The sequence below is a fragment of the Miniopterus natalensis genome, chromosome 2, assembly GCF_054644295.1.
Source record: "Miniopterus natalensis isolate mMinNat1 chromosome 2, mMinNat1.hap1, whole genome shotgun sequence".
NCBI classification, from domain to species: domain Eukaryota; kingdom Metazoa; phylum Chordata; class Mammalia; order Chiroptera; family Miniopteridae; genus Miniopterus; species Miniopterus natalensis.
In genome coordinates, this window is record NC_142082.1 from 140,652,182 (window position 1) to 140,671,165 (window position 18,984).

Here is an 18,984-nt window from a genome sequence, read left to right on the forward strand (position 1 = left end):
GTTGAACTCACACTATGAAAATATGTCTTTTTCCTGAGCTCACATTGACCACTGATGGTGGAGACATGCCTAGAACAAAGGCAAGGGGACATGGAAAGGTGACTTCTTGACAGAGGGACAATCAAGAGCTGACATTTGCTCAATGAAATCAAGCGCCGCCACCGCTTACATAGCCACCTGGTTCTAACTTCCTCCCCTTTTACTTCCTCTTGCCTTGGTTCTGATATGAATGTGTTTTCCTGGCCACAGCGACATGGGGCTGCCCCAGCAGATTTGCAGGCTCCATCTCAGGGTCTGAGAGGAAGGAAGAGGAACTGGACTGACACCCCCCCCCCCCCCGGGCCCATCCATAGTGCTGCATCCGCAGAAGCTCCACCCTCCCAGGGACCCATGTTTCTGCCAAGAGCCTCTGGGCTTGTCTGTTCCCAATAAACTAACTGGTCACAGGTTACAGGAATCAGGACTGTTCAACCTGTTCTGTGTGGTGTGAGAGGAGGAACCTCCTCTGAGGGAAAACAAATAAGCAGCCTTTGGGCGCTGGAGGCTTGGGAGCTTGGGATGCAAATGAAGGTTATTATACAAATGGGAAAACTACATATGAATGATTTGCAAGTGGCCCGTGGAATAAATGTGGACCTATACAAATTGCACTTAAAAACTGCACATCACACCCCTTAGTGTACAAGTCACTTGTCACATTAAAGACCACATGCCTAGCCCTCGTCAGCTTGGCTTAGTGGTTAGAACGTTGGCCCCAGACTGAAGGGTTGTGGGTTTGATTTCCCAGTCCGTAACCAATCAATGTGGGTGTGTGTCTCTCTCCCTCTCCCTCTCTTCCACCCTCTCTGAAAAGCAATGAAAAAAATATCCTCAGGTGAGGGTTAACAAAAAACACACACAAAACCCCCCCACATGCCTCCTTACTACATGACCCCCTACTTGTGTCCTAGGGAAAGTTCACGGGGCCCCCTATCATGTCTGTACTTACTGGGCTCCAAGTCCTGGGTTCTGCCTCCCCATCCTGGACCCCATCGGTGCAAGACATTCCTGGTCCCAGGAAAGCAGTGGAGATGAGTGGCAGCCCAGCCAGGGAGGAGAGCCCTCTAGTCTCTTCTGCCTCTTTAGGGAGCCCCAGGTCTGGAAATGAGACTTGGTAGCCACAGTGTCACCCTCTGTGGAACCTGACACTTTCCCTGATGCTTCCCTGATTACCTGAAACCGCCTGCCACCACAAATTCTCCCTGTGGCTCCCTCTCCTGAGCATTGAGGCACAGCTCCCCTTCCTACCCCCCAGCCCCGCACAGAGCATCTGTTCTGTGCCAAGCCCTGAATGAGAAGCTGGTGGTACAGGGGTGACTGACACCCTCTGAACCCCGGAGGGACTCTGCCTCACAGAGAAGTCATTAATGAGAGCCAGGGAGTGTGGGGCTATGAGGAAAAGCAGCTCATGGTTATGCCCAGCAAGGGGCTCAGAGAGTCACAGAGAGGGTTGCAAGGACAGAGTCTGAAGGGAAGTCTAGAGTTCATATTCCTGGGCAGCAAATTCAGAAGTACCCATCCACTCACTTCTTTCACTCAGTATGTATTTACCAAGCACCTATGAGTCAGGCCACCCAAGGGCTGGTGACACAGTGGTGAACAAGACAGCCCCAGTCAGGGCCAACTCTCCCGGAAGACACAGTAGACACAGTACCTAGAGCCCATTATAGGGGCTGATACAGCTACTTGGGAAACAGTCTGGAGGTTCCTCAAATGATTAAACACAGAGTTACCATATGACCCAGCAAATCTACTCCTAGGTCTAGACCCAGGAGAAATGAAAGCATATTTCCACACAAAAATTTGTACATGGATGTTTATAGCAGCACTATTCACGAAGGCCGGAAACAACCCAAATGTCCATCAACAAACAAAGGGATAATCAAAATGTGGCATATTCATACAACGGAATGTTATTCAGTCATCACTAGATCACTGAACTGTACATTTTAAATGAGTGAATTATGTGGTGTGTGAAATATATCTCAGTAATGAATGACAGGACATCAGACCTGGAACAGGAAATGACAGGTGGGAGAGCTGTTGCAAAGGGGAACACATCTGCGGTTCCCACCCTCACCACGGGCCTCTGGAAGGTCCCCAGGAGAAGGGGCAGGCAAGCTGGATCCTGAGGGACAGCAGGACTTAGGGGAAGGAAGCAGAGAGAGGGTGTTCCACACTGAGGGACGGGCAACTATGAGCCAGAGCACACAGCCCCCACCCCATGAGATTCAGAGACTCATATCCACACATGGGAAAGGAGGGGACAGAACAGTGGGGCACATAGCCTTAGTTCCCACTTGAGCTCCTGTCACTCTGGGACTGGCCGAGAGCCAGCTAAGCTCCTTGCTGATTAATAACTCAAAGCTCTGAAAACCGAAAGGGATGTTCTGGTCTAGCAGATTCCAACAGACCGCCACCTCTATCCCATAGATGACTGCCTGAGGCCCAGGAAGCACCCCACTGGAATAAGGGAGGAGAGAGCGGGCAGATTCCCCCACGGTCACTGAGAGGTGGGCTCGGCCGAGGACCATCCGTTTGGAACTTTCCATTTCAGAGTGCCCAGGACCCTGAGGAGGGAAGGGGTGACTCAACCCAACAGTGAGGCTCCCCAGCTCAGTCCTGGATGTGAGCTCCGAGGCCTGGGCACACCCCCTCCAGAACTCCCACGGCGGGAACCCCCTTAGTGATGTGCAGCAGTGACACCCCCCCCCTTCTACCCCAGGAGATGAATCGAAGCAGGTGGGGATGAAGTGCCCCCTGGTGGTGGCCCCATGATTCACGCCATTTGGGCTTCTCTGTCCCTGGGCAGTCCTCACAGTGTACTGGGACAGAGAGGATCAGGCCCCTCCCCGTCCCTGGGGCAGGAAAGGAGACACAGCTGTGTGAAGCCAGAGCCTTGCTGTATTCCATTGGCCTCAGGACTCCAAATCCCAAGGACTGGTGGGGAACCACCTGAAGAGGCCTAGGGAGGGTGGGAGAATCCAGAATGGGGCTCCTTGTGTCTGCGTCTGTCTCCCATTCCCTTGTCCCTCTTCTTGCATTCTCACCAGGGGCCTCTCTTCTCACCAGGCCCTATCTTTCCCCCACAGCCCCCTCCCTCAGGTGTTCTCCGCCTCTGCCCCAGAGGCACTTGTCTCTCCAGGATCCCTTCCTCATCCCTGTCCCATGAGTGGCCTGAGGTGTACCCAGTACTGCCACTCTCCACCCAGAGCTTGGATCAGTTTCAGAAATGGCGCTGTGAGCAGAGGAAGGGAAACTTAAGATCACGGAGTCTGACAGAAGGAAGAGGGCTGGGCACCAGCAATCCCAGCACCTAACCCAATGCCAGCCACACATCAGCACCCAATAAAGGTTTGTTGAAGCAAACTGACCTTGGGCCTAAGAGATGCGATATTTTTACCCTGGGCAGGTGAAGCTGTGTGGGCAATGTGAGGAATTTGGATTAAACCTAAAAAAATCATCCTGCCTGGAGAGTGGGGATGTGCCCAAACCAGAGGGGCACTTAATCTTTCCAGGAGGTATTTAGATTCTATCTCAGGGTCATCAGCCTGAGAGGGCAGAGGAGTAGAGGGCATAGGCAGGGATGGACTTGACCTCTCCCACGGTCCCCCTCCTGCTGCTGGGGGACTCCAGAGCCTCCCTTCCCACAGGGCAGGTCTGGGCATGAGCACCTCCCAGTGAGGCCTCTCTCCTGCACAAACTTGTCTCCAGGCAAAACGGAAACACTCTGAAGAAGGCGGCTTTTAGCAAAGCCTTCTTAGCACCTGGGATTTCCCTGTAACCCTCCTTCCCTCTCACTTGCTCCAGAACACACACACACACACACACACACACACACACACACACACACACACACACACACAGCCACAGCAAGCCCAGGGTTCCCAGACCCCGCTTGGCCTCTCCCCTCACACTCCCTCCTCCCCTCCCTCCTCAGCAGTCTCCCTCCTCCGCCCTCTCAGACAGCATGGCCACCAGCCAGCAATCACACTACAGTGAGGCGCTGTGGCTGGGCCCGGCGAGCAGATCTCAGGATTACATTCAGGCCGACTTAGAGCAGTAAGAAGAAACTGTGGGAGCAGCAAAACCTTCAGCCTGGAGTTTGCAGGGTGACTCCTCAGCCTCTCCCCACCTGCCACCCCTTAAAAATGACTGAGGGTTGTGTTATGCATCATCTGGCGAAATAATGCCTCAGATCTACAAACTGCTGATGCTGTCAGCTCGTCCCAGAACAGGGGTTATGCTTGACAGGTCCCAATTACCCCCACCCCACCCAGCCTGGTCAGGGTTGAAGGAAGCTGAGCCCAGACGCGGGACAGCCCCAGGATGGCTGGTGGGGTAATGAATGCCTGCTGGAGCGGGAAGGGGGTGGGGTGCTGGACTGGAACAGGGATGACTGCTTATAAGGAAGGGAATATTGTGCAAGAAAGAGGTGAAGGGGCAGAAGAAAAAGAGGGAAGGAGGGAGGAAAGACAACAGGGGAAATATGGGTGACAATAACCACACAGTGTACACCCAGATGCCTTCACATTTAATTCTCACAGTACTGAGAAGTAGGGATCATTCCATTTTACAGATAAGGAAACTGAGGCTTAGTGAACTTAAACAATCTCCCCAGGTCACTCATATACTATGGAGGAAGAGTGTTTGCTGACTAGCAGAGCACAGTGACAATAACAAGCTAAGCAACTTTTAGTTGGTTATATTACTGCTTTTAAATTCTCTACAGACAAGCACCTCTTATTGCCTACTCCCCAGAGCAGAACCCTGCTACCACCCTGCCCTCAGTGCACACTGTCCAAGGTCACACTGCTGGTAGGTGGCAACACTGGGATTGAACCTAGGTCCATCTTACTCCTAGGGCTGGGTCAAGTCTTCTATCTTGGGCCTGGCACACTAGCTGGTGTTCTCTATGCCATCCCTCTAGTCCCCTTCTCCCTTTCACCTCCAGAGGGGTCCCCTGGTTCCCTCCCCAGTTTCCTGGATCCCCTTGGTTGGCCTAAGAGGAGGGAGATATCCTTTCCTCCAAGGGCCAGGTTTAAGCTCCAAGAGACCAGAACTGGAGGGCAAATTGGGTTGGTTCCCCTGCATCATTAAATGCCTAAATATATCTTCTGTCTCCCCTGCTCCTGTCTCCCATTTTCCTGCCTGCTTTTAATCCTTGTGGTATATCCACTCATTTAACCATGTGCCCCACTCTACTAAGCACTGAAGAGAAGAAGAGCAAAACATGCAACAGTGCCTGCCTCCTGGAGCTTTGCTCCAGCAAGGGATGACAGTCTATGAGCCAGCAAATCCATGCAGGAGAGGACCTCAGTAGTGAGGACTGCTAAGGAGAGAAGGGGACAGGGAGGGGAGACAAGTAGTACATGGGGGAGGGTGATTTAAATAAGGGATGACCTATGATTAAAGACCTGGAAGAGTTAAGGGACCTGGCCATGTAACTATTTGAGGAAAATAAGTTCCCAGCAGAGAAAAGAACAAGTGGGGATGTGTGTGAGGCAGGAGTTTTCCTGCCTGTTTGATGGACAACAGAAGGCCAGGGTGGCTGAGGCTGAGGAGGTCAATGAAAGGAGAGGGCAGGTTGTGTATGGCATTTACTCTGAGTAGGATAGGAAACCATTAGAGAGGCTTGAACATAGAAATAAGATGATCTAACATGTTTTTAATGGATGACTGACTGTGGTGTTAAGAAAATACTGAATGGGGCAAAAGGAAGACGCAGGGAGATGGGCTGGAGGATATGTCAATAGACCTATCTATTGTGAGAAGTGATGAGCCTGGGCCCACATGGGGTGGTGAGAAGTAGTAGGAGTCCAGATACATTATGAAGGTAAGATTTGGCAATGGATTAAATGTGGAATGTGGAGAAAACAGTAGAATAAAGGATGGCTCTCAGAGTTTTGGCCTGAGCTACTGCAGGGGTCATGAGCCCGGCAAGTGGAATATACATTGTATGAATATTTGGGAGAAGAACTTTGGACATATTAAGATTAAGATGCTTATTTGATATCCAAATAGAGACACTGATCAAAGAATATGTGTGGAGTGCAGAGGGGAAGTCCAGGATAAAGATAAGCCTTTGGCAGTCATCAGTGGATAAATAGTATTTAAAGTCATGAAGCTGTGTGGTCTCACCAAGGAAATGAGTATAGGTAAAGATGAGAAAAGGTACAAAGGCTGAGTCCAAGAGTGCTGCAATGTCTAGAGGTTGGAGATATAAGAAGGAACTGGCAAAGACTGAAAAGCAGCCAGTAATATGGCAAGAAAATCAGGAAAAGGGAATAATCAGCTATGTCAAATATTGCTGATAAATCAGGTTAAATGAAATCTGAGAAAAGAGCACTGAATTTAGCAACATGGAGGTCACTAATAATCCTTACAAGAAGTATTCTCTTACTATTATTTTTCTGCTTCTCCCATTAGATATACACCTGGTAATTGAGCCTATGAAAAACAGTAGCAAACTAGGAATAGAGGGGCACTTCCTCAAGGAATATCTACCAAAAAACCTACAGCTAACATCATGCTTAATGATGAGAAAATTGAAGCTTTCCCAGTAAAATTAGGAATAAGGCAAAGATGTTCCCTCTCACCACTGCTTTTCAACATTGTACTGAAGTTATAGCTAATGCAATAAGACAAGAAAAGGAAATAAAAGGTATAGAGATTGGGAAGAAAGAAAGGAGTTCCAGTCAAAAGCACACATCCTCTTCCAAGTAGAATCCCAAGCTTCCCCCCCCCCCCCAAATTCCAGTGTCGAAGTACGAGTTTCCCCCAGCACAGGACAGGTAAGACAAACCATGTCGCCTGAGAGAATAAAAAAGGCAAACACCTGCCTCTAGATCCTGAGATATCTACAATATTGATAACAATGATAACAATATCCAGTTGTTTAGAATGTTTCATTTTCTATCTTGATGCTTATTGCTTTGCGTCTCTCTGTCCTAACTAAAGATTCATCAATAATTCACAAAACCTGCATAGACAGAGCTATAGATGAGCCATCATGTGTATTGGGGACTGGCGCTCAAAATCATGTGACTAACTTTCCACACAGATAAATGGCCAAATTATTGATGCGCTGGCCTCAAATTATGCGACAAAAGTATTGACTGATGGCCCACCCGGTGTGGCTCAGTGGTTGAGTGTCAACCCATGAACCTGGAGGTCACAGTTCGATTCCCTGTCAAAGCACATGCCCTGGTTGTTGGCCAGATCCCCAGTGGGGGGCATGCAGGAGGCAGGGGATCGATAACTCTCTATCATCACTGATGTTTCTATCTTTCCTTCTCCTTTCCATTCTCTGAAGTCAATTTTTTTAAAAACTATTGATTGATGGAAGTCCTCAAGATTAATCTTCCCCCACCACCATGAGGGCAGAGATCATCATTTTTATCTCTTTACCTTCAGTACCAAGCACACAAGGACAGAGTAGGCACCTAATAATTGAGTGAGTGAGTGAGTGAATGAATGAATGAATGAATCTCCTTCAAGTGTCTCAAATTAGGCATGTGTCTACACTAATGCAAATGTAAACTAACCCCTATGTAAACAGACAACCAGATCATAGAGCCAAGATAAAACTGCAAAAGGTTTTTGGACTATTTAATCCATCTACAAAGACGCAATAAACTGTATTCTTGCCATAGTCTTTCTTTTTTAAATATTTTTATTGATTTTTAGAGAGGAAGGGAGAGGGAGAGAGAAAGAAACATCAATCAACTACTTCCTGTATGGATCCTACTGGGGCTCAAGCCCACAACCAGGGCGTGTGCCCTGACCAGAAATTGAACCGGCAACCCTTCTGTGCATAGGACAATGCCCAACCAACTGAGCCACACAAGCCAGGGTGCCATTTTATTTCTTACTAAGAGCTCTGCAGATCCTGTCTCTCTTCTGCACACCCTATCTCTTTAGAAGGGTATATCTATATAGATGCTTCCATTTGAGCCTCTTGCTAGAGCTATCACCATCCTAACTTTCTGGTGGTTAGCCACACTTGCAGTGCAAAAGTCTATTGGATTTATGACCAAAGAAAATTAATGTCCCCATAATGGCAATTGTGGTGGACTTGTGGGAGAAAATAGGACCATAATGTTTATGTGTTTATACGTTTTTAATGTTTATAGGTTTGATGTTATAGCCCTGATCCGAAGAAGAATAGGCGTGTCTGAGATTAGCTCATTGTTAAGGAGGTTATAAGCATGAACAGTTTCTGCTAACTACCCAAGCTCATAAATGCCTCCAAATGGCTTTTTCCATTTTTATGGGGCCAATCCTCAGATTCCCCATACACATAAAAGGGGTGAGAGGGATCCACTAGCCTCAGAGGGACTCCCAGCTCCAGCTCACCCCACACTCTGCAATTGCTGCTTTGCTCTCACCCAGGAAACCATCATGTCTTGCCGCTCCTACCAAGTCAACTCTAGTCGTCATGTGGGCAACTTCAGCTCTTGCTCAGCAATGGCCCCCCAGAACCTGAACCGCTTCCGGGCCAGCTCTGTCTCCCGCAGGAGTGGGTCCAGCTTCCGAGGCCTTGGCGGCTTTGGTAGTCGGAGTGTCATCACCTATAGATCATGCTCACCTCGGATGGCAGCTGTTGGCCCTCGTCCTATCAGCTGTGGTGCTGGCAGTGGAATGGCCTTTGGCTTTGGTGGTGGGTGTGGTGTTGGTCTGGGGTTTGGAGCCAGCAGTGGCTTTGGCTATGGCTGCAGTGGCCCTGGCTTTGGCTACAGAGTTGGAGGAATTGGAGTCCCAGCAGCCCCATCTATCACAGCAGTGACTGTTAACCAGAGCCTGCTGACCCCGCTCAACCTGGAGATTGACCCCAATGCGCAGAGGGTGAAGAAGGATGAGAAGGAACAAATCAAGACCCTCAACAACAAATTTGCCTCCTTCATTGACAAGGTACAGCTCAGGCCCTGGGTCCGGGATGATGGGAGCTACAATGCGTTGGGGTGTTCTTTCCCTTAGGAAGAAACAGCCCACACTTCAGGCATTGACCTTCACTCCCAGATCCTTTAGGTGTCAACCAAAAATGTTGCAGTATGATTTCTGGGTCACTGCTGTAGAGCAAGGACAAGGCTGAGGCGTGCTGCATGGCGGGCTAGGCTAACACTGGTTGTGTCTTCTAGAGGAAAGAGGAACAGACAGCCAAAGCTGAGGGCATCTGGACAAACTCAGACCTACTGCCCAGTCACTTAGAACTGTCTCCCAGACAGGCTGGAAACATTCGGACTTCAGCCAGGTGCCAGCTGCTATTGGTTTAAAGGTTTTATCCTTTGAGTCTCTCATGCTCTCTTTGAAGTTTCCATAGTTCCTGAGGCTGGGTGACCACATTTGACCAGGCTTAGGAGATCGGAGAATGGAGTTGAGTAATTTTTGTACAAAATGAAGAATTCATACCTCCATGTGGGGAAACCAGATTCAGCCCAGTTGCCTAGATTGAGGGAAATAGTGGGGAACCACCACAGGTAGTCACTGATCTCCAGGCTGATGAGAGGAACAGTGATGTGGAACTGACATCCCACAAAGCATGTCTCCATGGAGCGGGAATGCTCTGATTGTGTCTGAGATGGGAAACTCACTTCTGTGAACTTCAGTTTTCTCATCTAAAATGAGGGATTGGAGCAAATGATCACTAAGTTATTCTCCAGCTCTGTAAGTCTCAGCTGACAGAATATCTGGGATGGTGGGTATGACCTCTGACCTGAGAATTCCCACCTCCTAATGCCATATCCCAATCCAAGTGTACTTTACTCTGCCTTTCATTTCCTGCCAGGGATGGCTGACATCTGTTTTTAGATATAGACAACCCCAGCTCAAGCAACATCAATCTTTCTAACTTCCCAGAGGGCAGAAGGAGAAATGGACCTGAAGCGCTTTGTTTCCAAGGCCTCTGTTTGTAGCTGAGCCTGGTTGAGCATGAGGAGGGGGTCAGAGACCTGCTCTTCCAGGTTCTACTGAATTAGAGGAATGAAGGTCAACAGAGAAGAGAATGATGTCACCACAGTGTTGAGAGTCCTTTCTGGCCATCTGAAGAACTGTTGGGCATGTAGGTGACTGTCAAGCACTTCAATTGCCCTTTCTGTGCCCCCGTGGATTTAGGTGCGGTTCCTGGAACAGCAGAATAAGCTTCTAGAGACCAAGTGGAACTTCCTCCAAGAGCAGAAGTGTGCCAGGAGCAACCTGGAGCCGCTCTTTGAGAGCTACATCACCAACCTGCGGAGGCAGTTGGATGTAGCCAACAGCGACCGGGCCCGTCTGGAGGCTGAGAGGAACAACATGCAGGATGTCCTGGAGGGTTTCAAGAAGAAGTGAGTGGCATCTGGACTGCACTGACCAAGGGTGGGCATGGGCTGGTCCTTAAAGTGGTAGTCAAGTTCAGATAAGGGAAGCTGGAAGAACCAGGGTTGAATGCTGGCTTCAATACCCAGCCTGGAGACAGAGGTGGGGGCAATGATATGTAAGAACTGGAGGAGGTCCTCCTTAGATCCTGAGGAAAAAGGAGGCTTGGAGTTGGGCATGGTTTTTCCTAATCCTGACTGTGGAAATAGATGAGTTAGCCCCAGAAAAAGGAGGCCTCTGGTTTTGAGAACAGTGCCCAGGTTCAGCAACAAGTTGGGTCCTACTTCCTCTCTGGTCCCGCGCAATGACCCTAAATCTTTTCCAGCAGAAGAGCATACAAATGGACCAGATTTTCAGATCCCACACCCTATTTGAGAAAGTTGAAGGGATTTGGAGAAACTGAGGGCTACTGGTTCATGTAAGGTCTTAAAGAAGGGACAGAGCGACTGAGAACATGTAGGTGACAACAGGAAGCTGTGCTCTTGGGTGGAGCAGAGAGGTCTCAAGAAGCTCACTGGGGAGTTGAAAGTTATTGGCTCTCAGTTCAAAATGAGAACTTACCCTCTTAATTCTTTTCATCCAGGTACGAAGAGGAGGTGGAATGCCGGGCCAACGCCGAGAATGAGTTTGTGGCTCTGAAGAAAGTAAGGGAGAGCAATAGGTCCAGGCAAATGTCCCCGAAACCCTCCAGGAAACTGCCCAGGTGGCCCTGTGGCATCTCAGACCACTCACACAGAGTGGAATCCTGAAGGTCACAGAGGTTCCCTTGGAAGTTCAAATTTGTTCTCAGATTATTTAAGATTGGTTAAGTTATTTAGATATCCTTTCAAGAGTCTTGGAGTATGCAGATTCTCCTTGCCTGTAATAAACATCAGGAGAGGTCCAGCAGCCCCAGGGGAATTTCTATGTTGCAGTAGGAGAAGAGCAATCGTCACTCAGCTGCAGTTCCACCCACTGACTTCACCACCCATCCCATATCCTGGCCTGGCCCCGGGGATTGGTCTGAACTTCCCACCCATCTCCAGACTCCGCCAAGGTGGGGAGGTTAAACAGTGCACAAGTAATGCGCATCTTATCCCTCTCTCTTTTATGCAGGATGTGGATACAGCTTTCTTAAATAAATGTGATCTAGAGGCCAACGTGGACACCCTTGCTCAGGAACTTGACTTCCTGAAAACCCTATACATGGAGGTAAGGGATCATCCCTTCTGAGCCATAATAAGATCAGTGCTTAGCCTGGACTCCCTGGGGGCTTCTGGACTGGAAAATTTTCTAACATTGGTGTCATACATCTTTCCTCACACTCAAATCTATATCCTCTATATGTCAATGTACCTACCAGTGGAGAAGGTAAGGTAAGCAGGCTTCTCAGCAGCCTGACTCAGGTCTATGAATGAACTCCTTGGATCTATGATCCAATCCCTTGTTGGCCAACCCAAAGATTGGGGCCTAGGAATGTTACTTTCTGTCTATTGATCAGAAGACTCTGGAAAACTGATTCTTTAGAAGATGTAAGAAAAATTGTGTTTGACCCAATTAGCCAATTGAACTAGCTCTCTTTTGCTTCTTAAGTGGTCTTTTTGGTCTGATGTAGACTCAGCTAGAGCTGAATGTCTGGCTCTGAGTGGTAATGCTAAAGAAAGCTCCCTCTGGAGCCTTCACCTTGCAGGCCGGTTCCATGCTTTCTGGTTCCATTAAGGACTTGGGATATAAAAATTTCTAGACCCACCATGTTCTAAAATATTGTCAGTTCTCAATAACCCATGAATGGCACAGCCACTTTGTGCATAAACCAAAGAAAAGTTTAAGCCCTGGCATGGCTCTCACTCTTCTTCACCTAAAACCTAGGCCCCCATGGTTTTAATACTCACCTAAGCAAGTCAGAGTGTTAAAGAGATGTCTCCAAGTACATAACAAGAGTTTAGAGTGAAGCAAACATGGTTCTTAGTCATATTTTTTTCTTGCCCTTGGTTTGGATGGCTAGCTCCATTGCTTTGCTCTAAACAGACAATCAATGCTCTCTGCTCCTCACACCATATCCTGAAGGCCGTGTGGCAGCATCCTGGCCACTGATGGGACTCTGAGTCCATCTCTCTTATTGATCTTCCAACACAGGAAATCCAGCTGCTGCAGTCGCACATCTCAGAGACATCGGTCATTGTGAAGATGGACAACAGCCGAGACTTGGACTTGGATGGAATCATCACCGAAATCAAGGCCCAGTATGAAGAGGTTGCCAAGCGCAGTCGAGCTGATGCAGAGGCCTGGTACCAGACCAAGGTGGGCAGAGGCGGGCTAGGGGAGGGGTGTAGGTAGCCTTGGGGTAAGACTTGTGTACAACAAAATGGGCCCCATGGAGGTGTGAGACCCACAGTTCAGTTGAAGCTGTGGGCTCAACCCAACCTTTGAGTCCTCAGTAAGTACCCCTCTCCCCACCCCCCACAGTATGAGGAGATGCGGGTGACAGCTGGCCAACACTGTGACAACCTGCGCAACACACGGAATGAGATCAATGAGCTGACCCGCCTGATCCAGAGGCTGAAGACAGAGATCGAGCACGCCAAGTGTCAGGTGAACAATGGAAAGTAGAGAAAGCCCCAGGGAGAGGAGAGGCAGGGCTCCGAGATTTGGGGAGCCCCAAGTCTGATAACATAGGGGAGACCACCAGGACCTAGAAATGGAGGAATGGGGGGATTAGTCCAGAAGACTTCCTGGAAGAGGAAAATGTTGAAGGGAAGGAGGATCTCCTATACAGAAGAAAAGGCCTGGGGCTGATTTAGAGGGACAGGTGAAGGGGAAAGAAGAGCTCTACTCTCTTGACCCCATGGCTCTTAGAGCAGCAGATATCAGGAAGTGCAAAGTCACTGGGAATGGAGGCTGAAGAACTGCAGGATCACAGACCCTAAGAAAGCAGACACATGGGCTCCATCCCTGGCTTGCACCAGGCTGTGTCCCTACGAACAGGGCGTAGTGTTTCTAACCCCACCTAGGGATCCCCTAGTCTCACCAAAACCCACCTGCAAACTGCCCTCCCTGCAGCGGGCCAAGCTGGAGGCCTCCGTGGCTGAGGCGGAACAGCAGGGTGAGGCAGCCCTCAAGGATGCCAAATGCAAGCTGGCAGATCTGGAGGGCGCCCTGCAGCAGGCCAAGCAGGACATGGCGAGGCAGCTGTGCGAGTACCAGGAGCTGATGAACGTCAAGCTGGGCCTGGACATTGAAATCGCCACCTACAGGCGCCTGCTGGAGGGCGAGGAGATCCGGTGAGTGCTCTCAGTGCACCAAGAGGGAATGAGCTCAGACTTGGGCATCTGGACTAAGTGAGGGTGGGGAGGGGGAGCAGGTGAAGAACTGCTGGAATGAGCAATCTCCAGAAGTAAGAGAGCCTTTTCTGCAAACATTAGTAAGGTAAACCCTGGCCGGGGATTAGAAGATGACGAAATCTGCACCTTCTAAATGCAAGTTTGTAGACAACCTGCACCAGAAACAGGGAGTTTTGCTTGATTTGGTTAACTTGTTAAATAGTTTTGGGGTATGTCTAGGACTGTGTCACTTTTCAAAGCTCTCTGGATGCTTGTACAGCTAAGGGTGAAAACCACTGGTCCACTGGTCTATTCAGCCAAGAAAGCCCTCTGAGAGCAAGCAGGTTTTCAGGAAATAACACTGCTTATTAACTGACATTTCTTTTTTTCTCCAGGATCTGCGAAGGAGTTGGGCCAGTAAACATATGTAAGAAACTTAAGTCTTTTCCTCTTCACATTTCTCTCCTGGGGCCCTTCAAATTTCCCTTAAACTCAGGCCCACATTGGGGTCAGGAGCCCATGGCTGGGCTGGCCAGGACAGTCAGGGGACCAGGGACGATTAGGCCCCTGGACTGAGAGCATCCCCTTAGCAGAGGTCTGAGGTATCCCCAGAGACTGCCTTCCCCGGAGTAAGGAATCGCCAAGGTCTACAGGGCCTCCTAAGTGGGAGAAGGTTCCAGAAGAGTGGCAGCCCTTTCGTTTTGAGTGGCCTTGTCCTTAGGGACAAAAGTTAGAGGGAGGAATGGAAGGCCTCTGCCAGGGAGTTTCCTACCTACCTGATGGCAGGGAATGGGACAAAGCTGAATGGAAGTCCCCCTGCTGCTGCTGTTGCCATTGCTGCCAAAGTACTGGTTGTGCCCAAAGCATGCAGGGCACAAAGAAGGTGAGCCCCAGCCCCTGCCCTCTGGAATTATAATCTTCTTGAGAAGATGAGTCCTATCCACTGTAAGCAGCCCTGGGGGAGGAATAGGCACTGGCAACCCCCTTTCACTCACTCAGAGAAAATATGTGATTTGCCAGAAGCCACATAGTCAGTGGCATAATCAGAATTCAAACCCAGATCTCTGACTCCAGAAACACAAATATACACAGATGTGTTGTAGAACTGAGAGCTAGACTGGGTGGGTCACAGTCAGAGGGGCAGGTGCTTGGGTGGCAATGCTGCAGAGAGGGGTAGACAGCAAGGATGGTTTCCTGCAGGATGCCAGGCTTGAGTGGAGGGCAGGAAGGATTCTGCTCAGAGGAGAGGCAAGAAGAGGGCTCCACAGGTGAGGGCTGGTCTAAGCGAGCTTCAGTCGGATTAGGGTCCTGGGCCGTGGAGGTGTACCCCGTGGAAGACAGAGGGCTACAGATCAAGACCATCAGGGAGTCAGAAGAGAACTGACAAGGGATTTTTATTGGAGGGGCAATGTGGGGACCACCAAGGGGCAGGATAAAATAAGAAGACAGAAGCCTCATGGCTTTACAAAGGCTACTGCTCCAACTATCTGGATAATGTAGCTCACAATCCTCTCAACAAAATCCAGCATGACTTTGGTCATACATAAATGAGAATCAACCTATGGCTATATGCAAGCATCTGGGGAATTGACTGTATCCTTCCATTTACTCTGAATGTTTGACTCTAGCAGAGTCACAGCCTTTGAGTCACCCAGACAAGAGAAGGGAAAGCGGGTATTGACTGTGAAGACAATAGGGACCACCTCCACCCAGGCCTCTTCCCTGATGCCACCAGCCCTGGTCTCCCACCCCACACAGGGAGCGTGAGGGACATGGCAACCTCGCTGACCGTTTCTTCCTCCTGCAGCCGTGAGCAGCTCCCGTGGTGGCTTGGTGTGCGGGCCTGAGCCCATGGTCTCCAGTTCCACCCTCTCCCGTGGCAGAGTCAGCTACTCCAGCAGCAGCATCCGTTCTGGTGGCGTCTGCGGCTCCAGCCTGGGTGGGGCCCAGGTCGTCATGGGTGGTGGGGACCTGCTGAGCACAGGCTCCCGTGGAGGCTCGGTGCTCATGAGGGAGGCCTGTGGGCCCTGCGCCCCCAGCGTCCCCTGCCAGCTGCCCACCGAGGGCTGCTTCAGCAGCTGCAGTGGGGGCCGTAGCAGCCGCGGTTCCAGCGTCCGCTTCGTGTCCACCACCACCTCCCGCCGGACCAAATACTGAGAGCCTGGTGTCAGCCAGCCAGCTACTGCCCGGGGAAGAACCATCTCCGTGTCTTCTGCTTCTGTCCCCAAGGTGTCTGGACTCTGGGCTGGAAGGGCTACCCCTCTCGCTGGGAAGCGACACAGCTCTGCCTGCCTGTGTCCTCTGGGGGATACTTTTCTCCACCTAGATGCTCCATCCGCAGCCCCATCCAGATGGGCTTCTCCCTAACTCCCCATTTCCTCCCTCTAGTCACTCCTCACCATCCAGCTGAACAGCCTCCAGAAATGCAGATTCAGTACAATTACAAAAATCTGCACCTGGGGAGAAAAGTCCAAAGCCAAAAAAAATGTCTTTCGGCACCATGGCCATCCCAGTTCTGGATTAATTTGGAAAATGGAAAGCTGACTGAACACATGGCAGTTGGCCCACCATCCTTTGCCTCCTTCTTCTTCCTTTCCCTGGCTGAAGAAGGGTTTTTTCCCTTCTTTTCCTGATTCAGAAGGATCCACAGTCTTTGGTGGCCCAGGGAACCCCTTCATACAGAGATGGTTCTTCTCCAAGGGGCCTATGTCCTGGCTGCTTCTTTTCCTGGGTTGTTGGTTTAACTCCGCAGCATGTGAGCTCATGAGGTGGGTTGGGTGCTCATGGAGAGTTGGCTCTGCTACACCCACACACCTGTGGTGGTGTGAGGGGGCCCAGCCCTGTCTGCTGCAGGAGGGTTTATGTCTGCAAGCTCCAGGGGGGCCTGGGGTGGGGTGGGCTACCTGTTTGTACTGCTCTTTGCGTTCCTGGATTTTCAATAAACTTGCCAAGCTAACATCACTAGGACTCCAGCCTCTCCTTCTGGATCATGCTGGAGCTAGAGGTGATTGCCTCCTAGACTCCATCCTAGGGATTTGCCAAGAGCAGAGGCTGGTATTCTGGGCACAGGGTAGGTGCTAGGAAAAGAAGGCTCAAGCCCTTCCCTGGAGGGACTCGCAGTTCAGCAAGGGAGAGAAAACATAGCAAAGGTTCTGAAAACAAGTGCCAAGCAGCCAACTTCTGTCTAGGCATTGCCCTGCAACCTTTAGGTGCCCTTCTCCTGACCAAGGTGAACCCTCCCATCTGTTCCCTGGATCCCACCCCACACCCAGTTCCTCTGAGATCACTGCAGGGGCCTCCTAATTTTTCTACCTCCACTCGTATCCTCGTCGGACTCATTCACCGTGATACTGCTATAGGTCTTCCTCCCATAGAACACTGATGGTGCTTACAGCCCTCAGTGGCTCCCCATTGCCTTCTTAATAGCTCCAACTTCTTAACATGGCATATAAACCCTGAATGACCTGCTCATACACCCCGGCCATCCCCCATCGTTATGTACCCTCAGGCAGCCCCCTTCCCCATGTACTCACTTTTAGCCTACCATCCTTTATTTGCTCATTCAGCATTTGATAAGTGCTTACTGCACGCCAGGCCTGCTGCTGGGGAAAGAGCAGTGAACAAGACTTGTCCTTGTCCTCAAAGAGCTGACAGTCCCTCTTGATCGGTGGACAGGCAAACGAAGTTGTGACTCAATATGCTAAACTGCGTTACGAGTAGGATCAATGCTACAGCGCACAGAGGAGAGGCCCAGCCCGGATCTGGGGCATCATTAAATGCTCCCTGGGGGATGTGGTGTCCCAGCAGAGATGGGAAGGATGATGCGTGAGCCACACAAGGAGGTAAGAAGTGTCCCAAGCAGAGGCAGCAACATATGTAAAGTCCAAGAGGTTGGAGAGAGCATGCCCAGTCTGTGGGTCTGCCTGGGGTTGAGCGTGAGTGTGGCACAGATGGGCAGGAGTCAGCTGAGGTGCACTCAGGACCAGCAACCTGGACAGAGCCCCCTTCAGGCACGTGCCTCACAGCGGGGACTGTGTGCCCCTGGGCCTCACCTGAGAGGCCTCCTCAGAGCGCAGGAAGCAAGTCTTCCACCTCCATATGTTCCGCCTTGCCCAGACTTCACCCAGCAGCCTGAGAATTACAGGTTGTTCTGCTCACAGCCTAAGGCCTGCCTGACCCTGAACTCACCAGCCACCTGCCCTCCTGCTTCCAGGGGCTCCTGACTTACCACCTCATTTTCCATGTGCAAAGTCACACGCACCCCTCAGGTAACAGCAACATCGAGATTGTCCCAATCTTGGTGACAAGAGGCCTTGGCGCCTCTCCTCAGCCAGACCCACATTAGCCCTGTGCCAGTTATCAATTTATTGCCTCAGCTCCAAATTCACCCTCATTGCCTACTCTGTGCAAATGGATTTGATCCCTATAGATATCTCCTATGGCCAGCTGGCACGAAGTCAAGCTTTGTCAGCAGGTATTTCCATAACAATTGGAGAGGAATTGTGAAGTCGGGGGCTTTGCTTCCACTATGCTCTCTGGGTAGTTTCCCCGCACAGATTCCTGCAGTGCAGACTGGGGGTGTCTATAATCAGCAGCAGCCAGGAGCTTCCCAGCACCCTTTTTGAGAAATTGCATAGTAAAGTGCCTCCAGCAAGACACCTCCCTATGAAAGCTTTTCCCAGCACCCTAAAGGGCGTATTTCTGGTACGTTCTCGAGGGAAGGTTCCCAGCCAGTTCCACTGGTGTGGCACCGCAGTGACTTCTCTGGAACCCAGTGAGTAGTGGCTGTGCCCTCTCCACCAAGGTCTGGATGTCAGTCATGGCTTTTCCTTGGGGCCCCTATCACAGCCCTAGCTGCTGGTCCTCACATTTGTCATTCCTATACTCTTTACAGTTCTTTTTCCCTCATTACTCCAGCCCCCAACATTGTCTATATTAAACTTCCTCCGCTCATGTTACTGTGTGGTACTGTCCCTTGATTGGATGCTGACTGACACATACCACTTGGATGTCACTGCTTCCAACCTCTCGGACCAGACAATAGGCCAATACTGGACTCCTCAAGCTCCAGCCTTCAGGTCTCTTCCCTTCTCTCTCTATCCCACCCTCTAGGTGACCTCACCCAGTCTCATGGCTTTGAATGCCATCCATATTCCAACGATTCCTGAGTTGATATCTCCAGCCCAGACCTTCATTAACCACAGGCTGGTGTATACAAATTGCTCACTGACATCTCCATCTGCATTTCAAACTAAACATGTCCAAAAACAAACTCCTCATCTTCCTTCTTCCC

The 18,984-nt window shown here is 50.3% G+C and overlaps 1 protein-coding gene across 1 annotated transcript; it reads left to right on the plus strand.

Annotated features, from left to right (window-relative positions):
- The first annotated feature begins 8,442 nt into the window (after positions 1 to 8,442).
- KRT84 (keratin 84) lies at positions 8,443 to 15,848 on the plus strand. Its single transcript, XM_016201090.2, has 9 exons — positions 8,443 to 8,952; positions 10,153 to 10,361; positions 10,976 to 11,036; positions 11,488 to 11,583; positions 12,508 to 12,672; positions 12,838 to 12,963; positions 13,432 to 13,652; positions 14,087 to 14,118; positions 15,499 to 15,848. Exons 1-9 carry the CDS (start codon positions 8,443 to 8,445, stop codon positions 15,846 to 15,848), a joined length of 1,770 nt encoding a protein of 589 aa, XP_016056576.2.
- Positions 15,849 to 18,984: the final 3,136 nt, after the last annotated feature.

Excerpts from the sequence above, each read along its gene's own strand:
- KRT84 (XM_016201090.2), top strand. The coding sequence starts at position 8,443 with ATGTCTTGCCGCTCCTACCAAGTCAACTCTAGTCGTCATGTGGGCAAC. Across the intron at positions 12,673-12,837 it reads AGGCCTGGTACCAGACCAAG|TATGAGGAGATGCGGGTGAC; the intron begins GTGGGCAGAGGC and ends CACCCCCCACAG. Across the intron at positions 14,119-15,498 it reads AGTTGGGCCAGTAAACATAT|CCGTGAGCAGCTCCCGTGGT; the intron begins GTAAGAAACTTA and ends TTCCTCCTGCAG.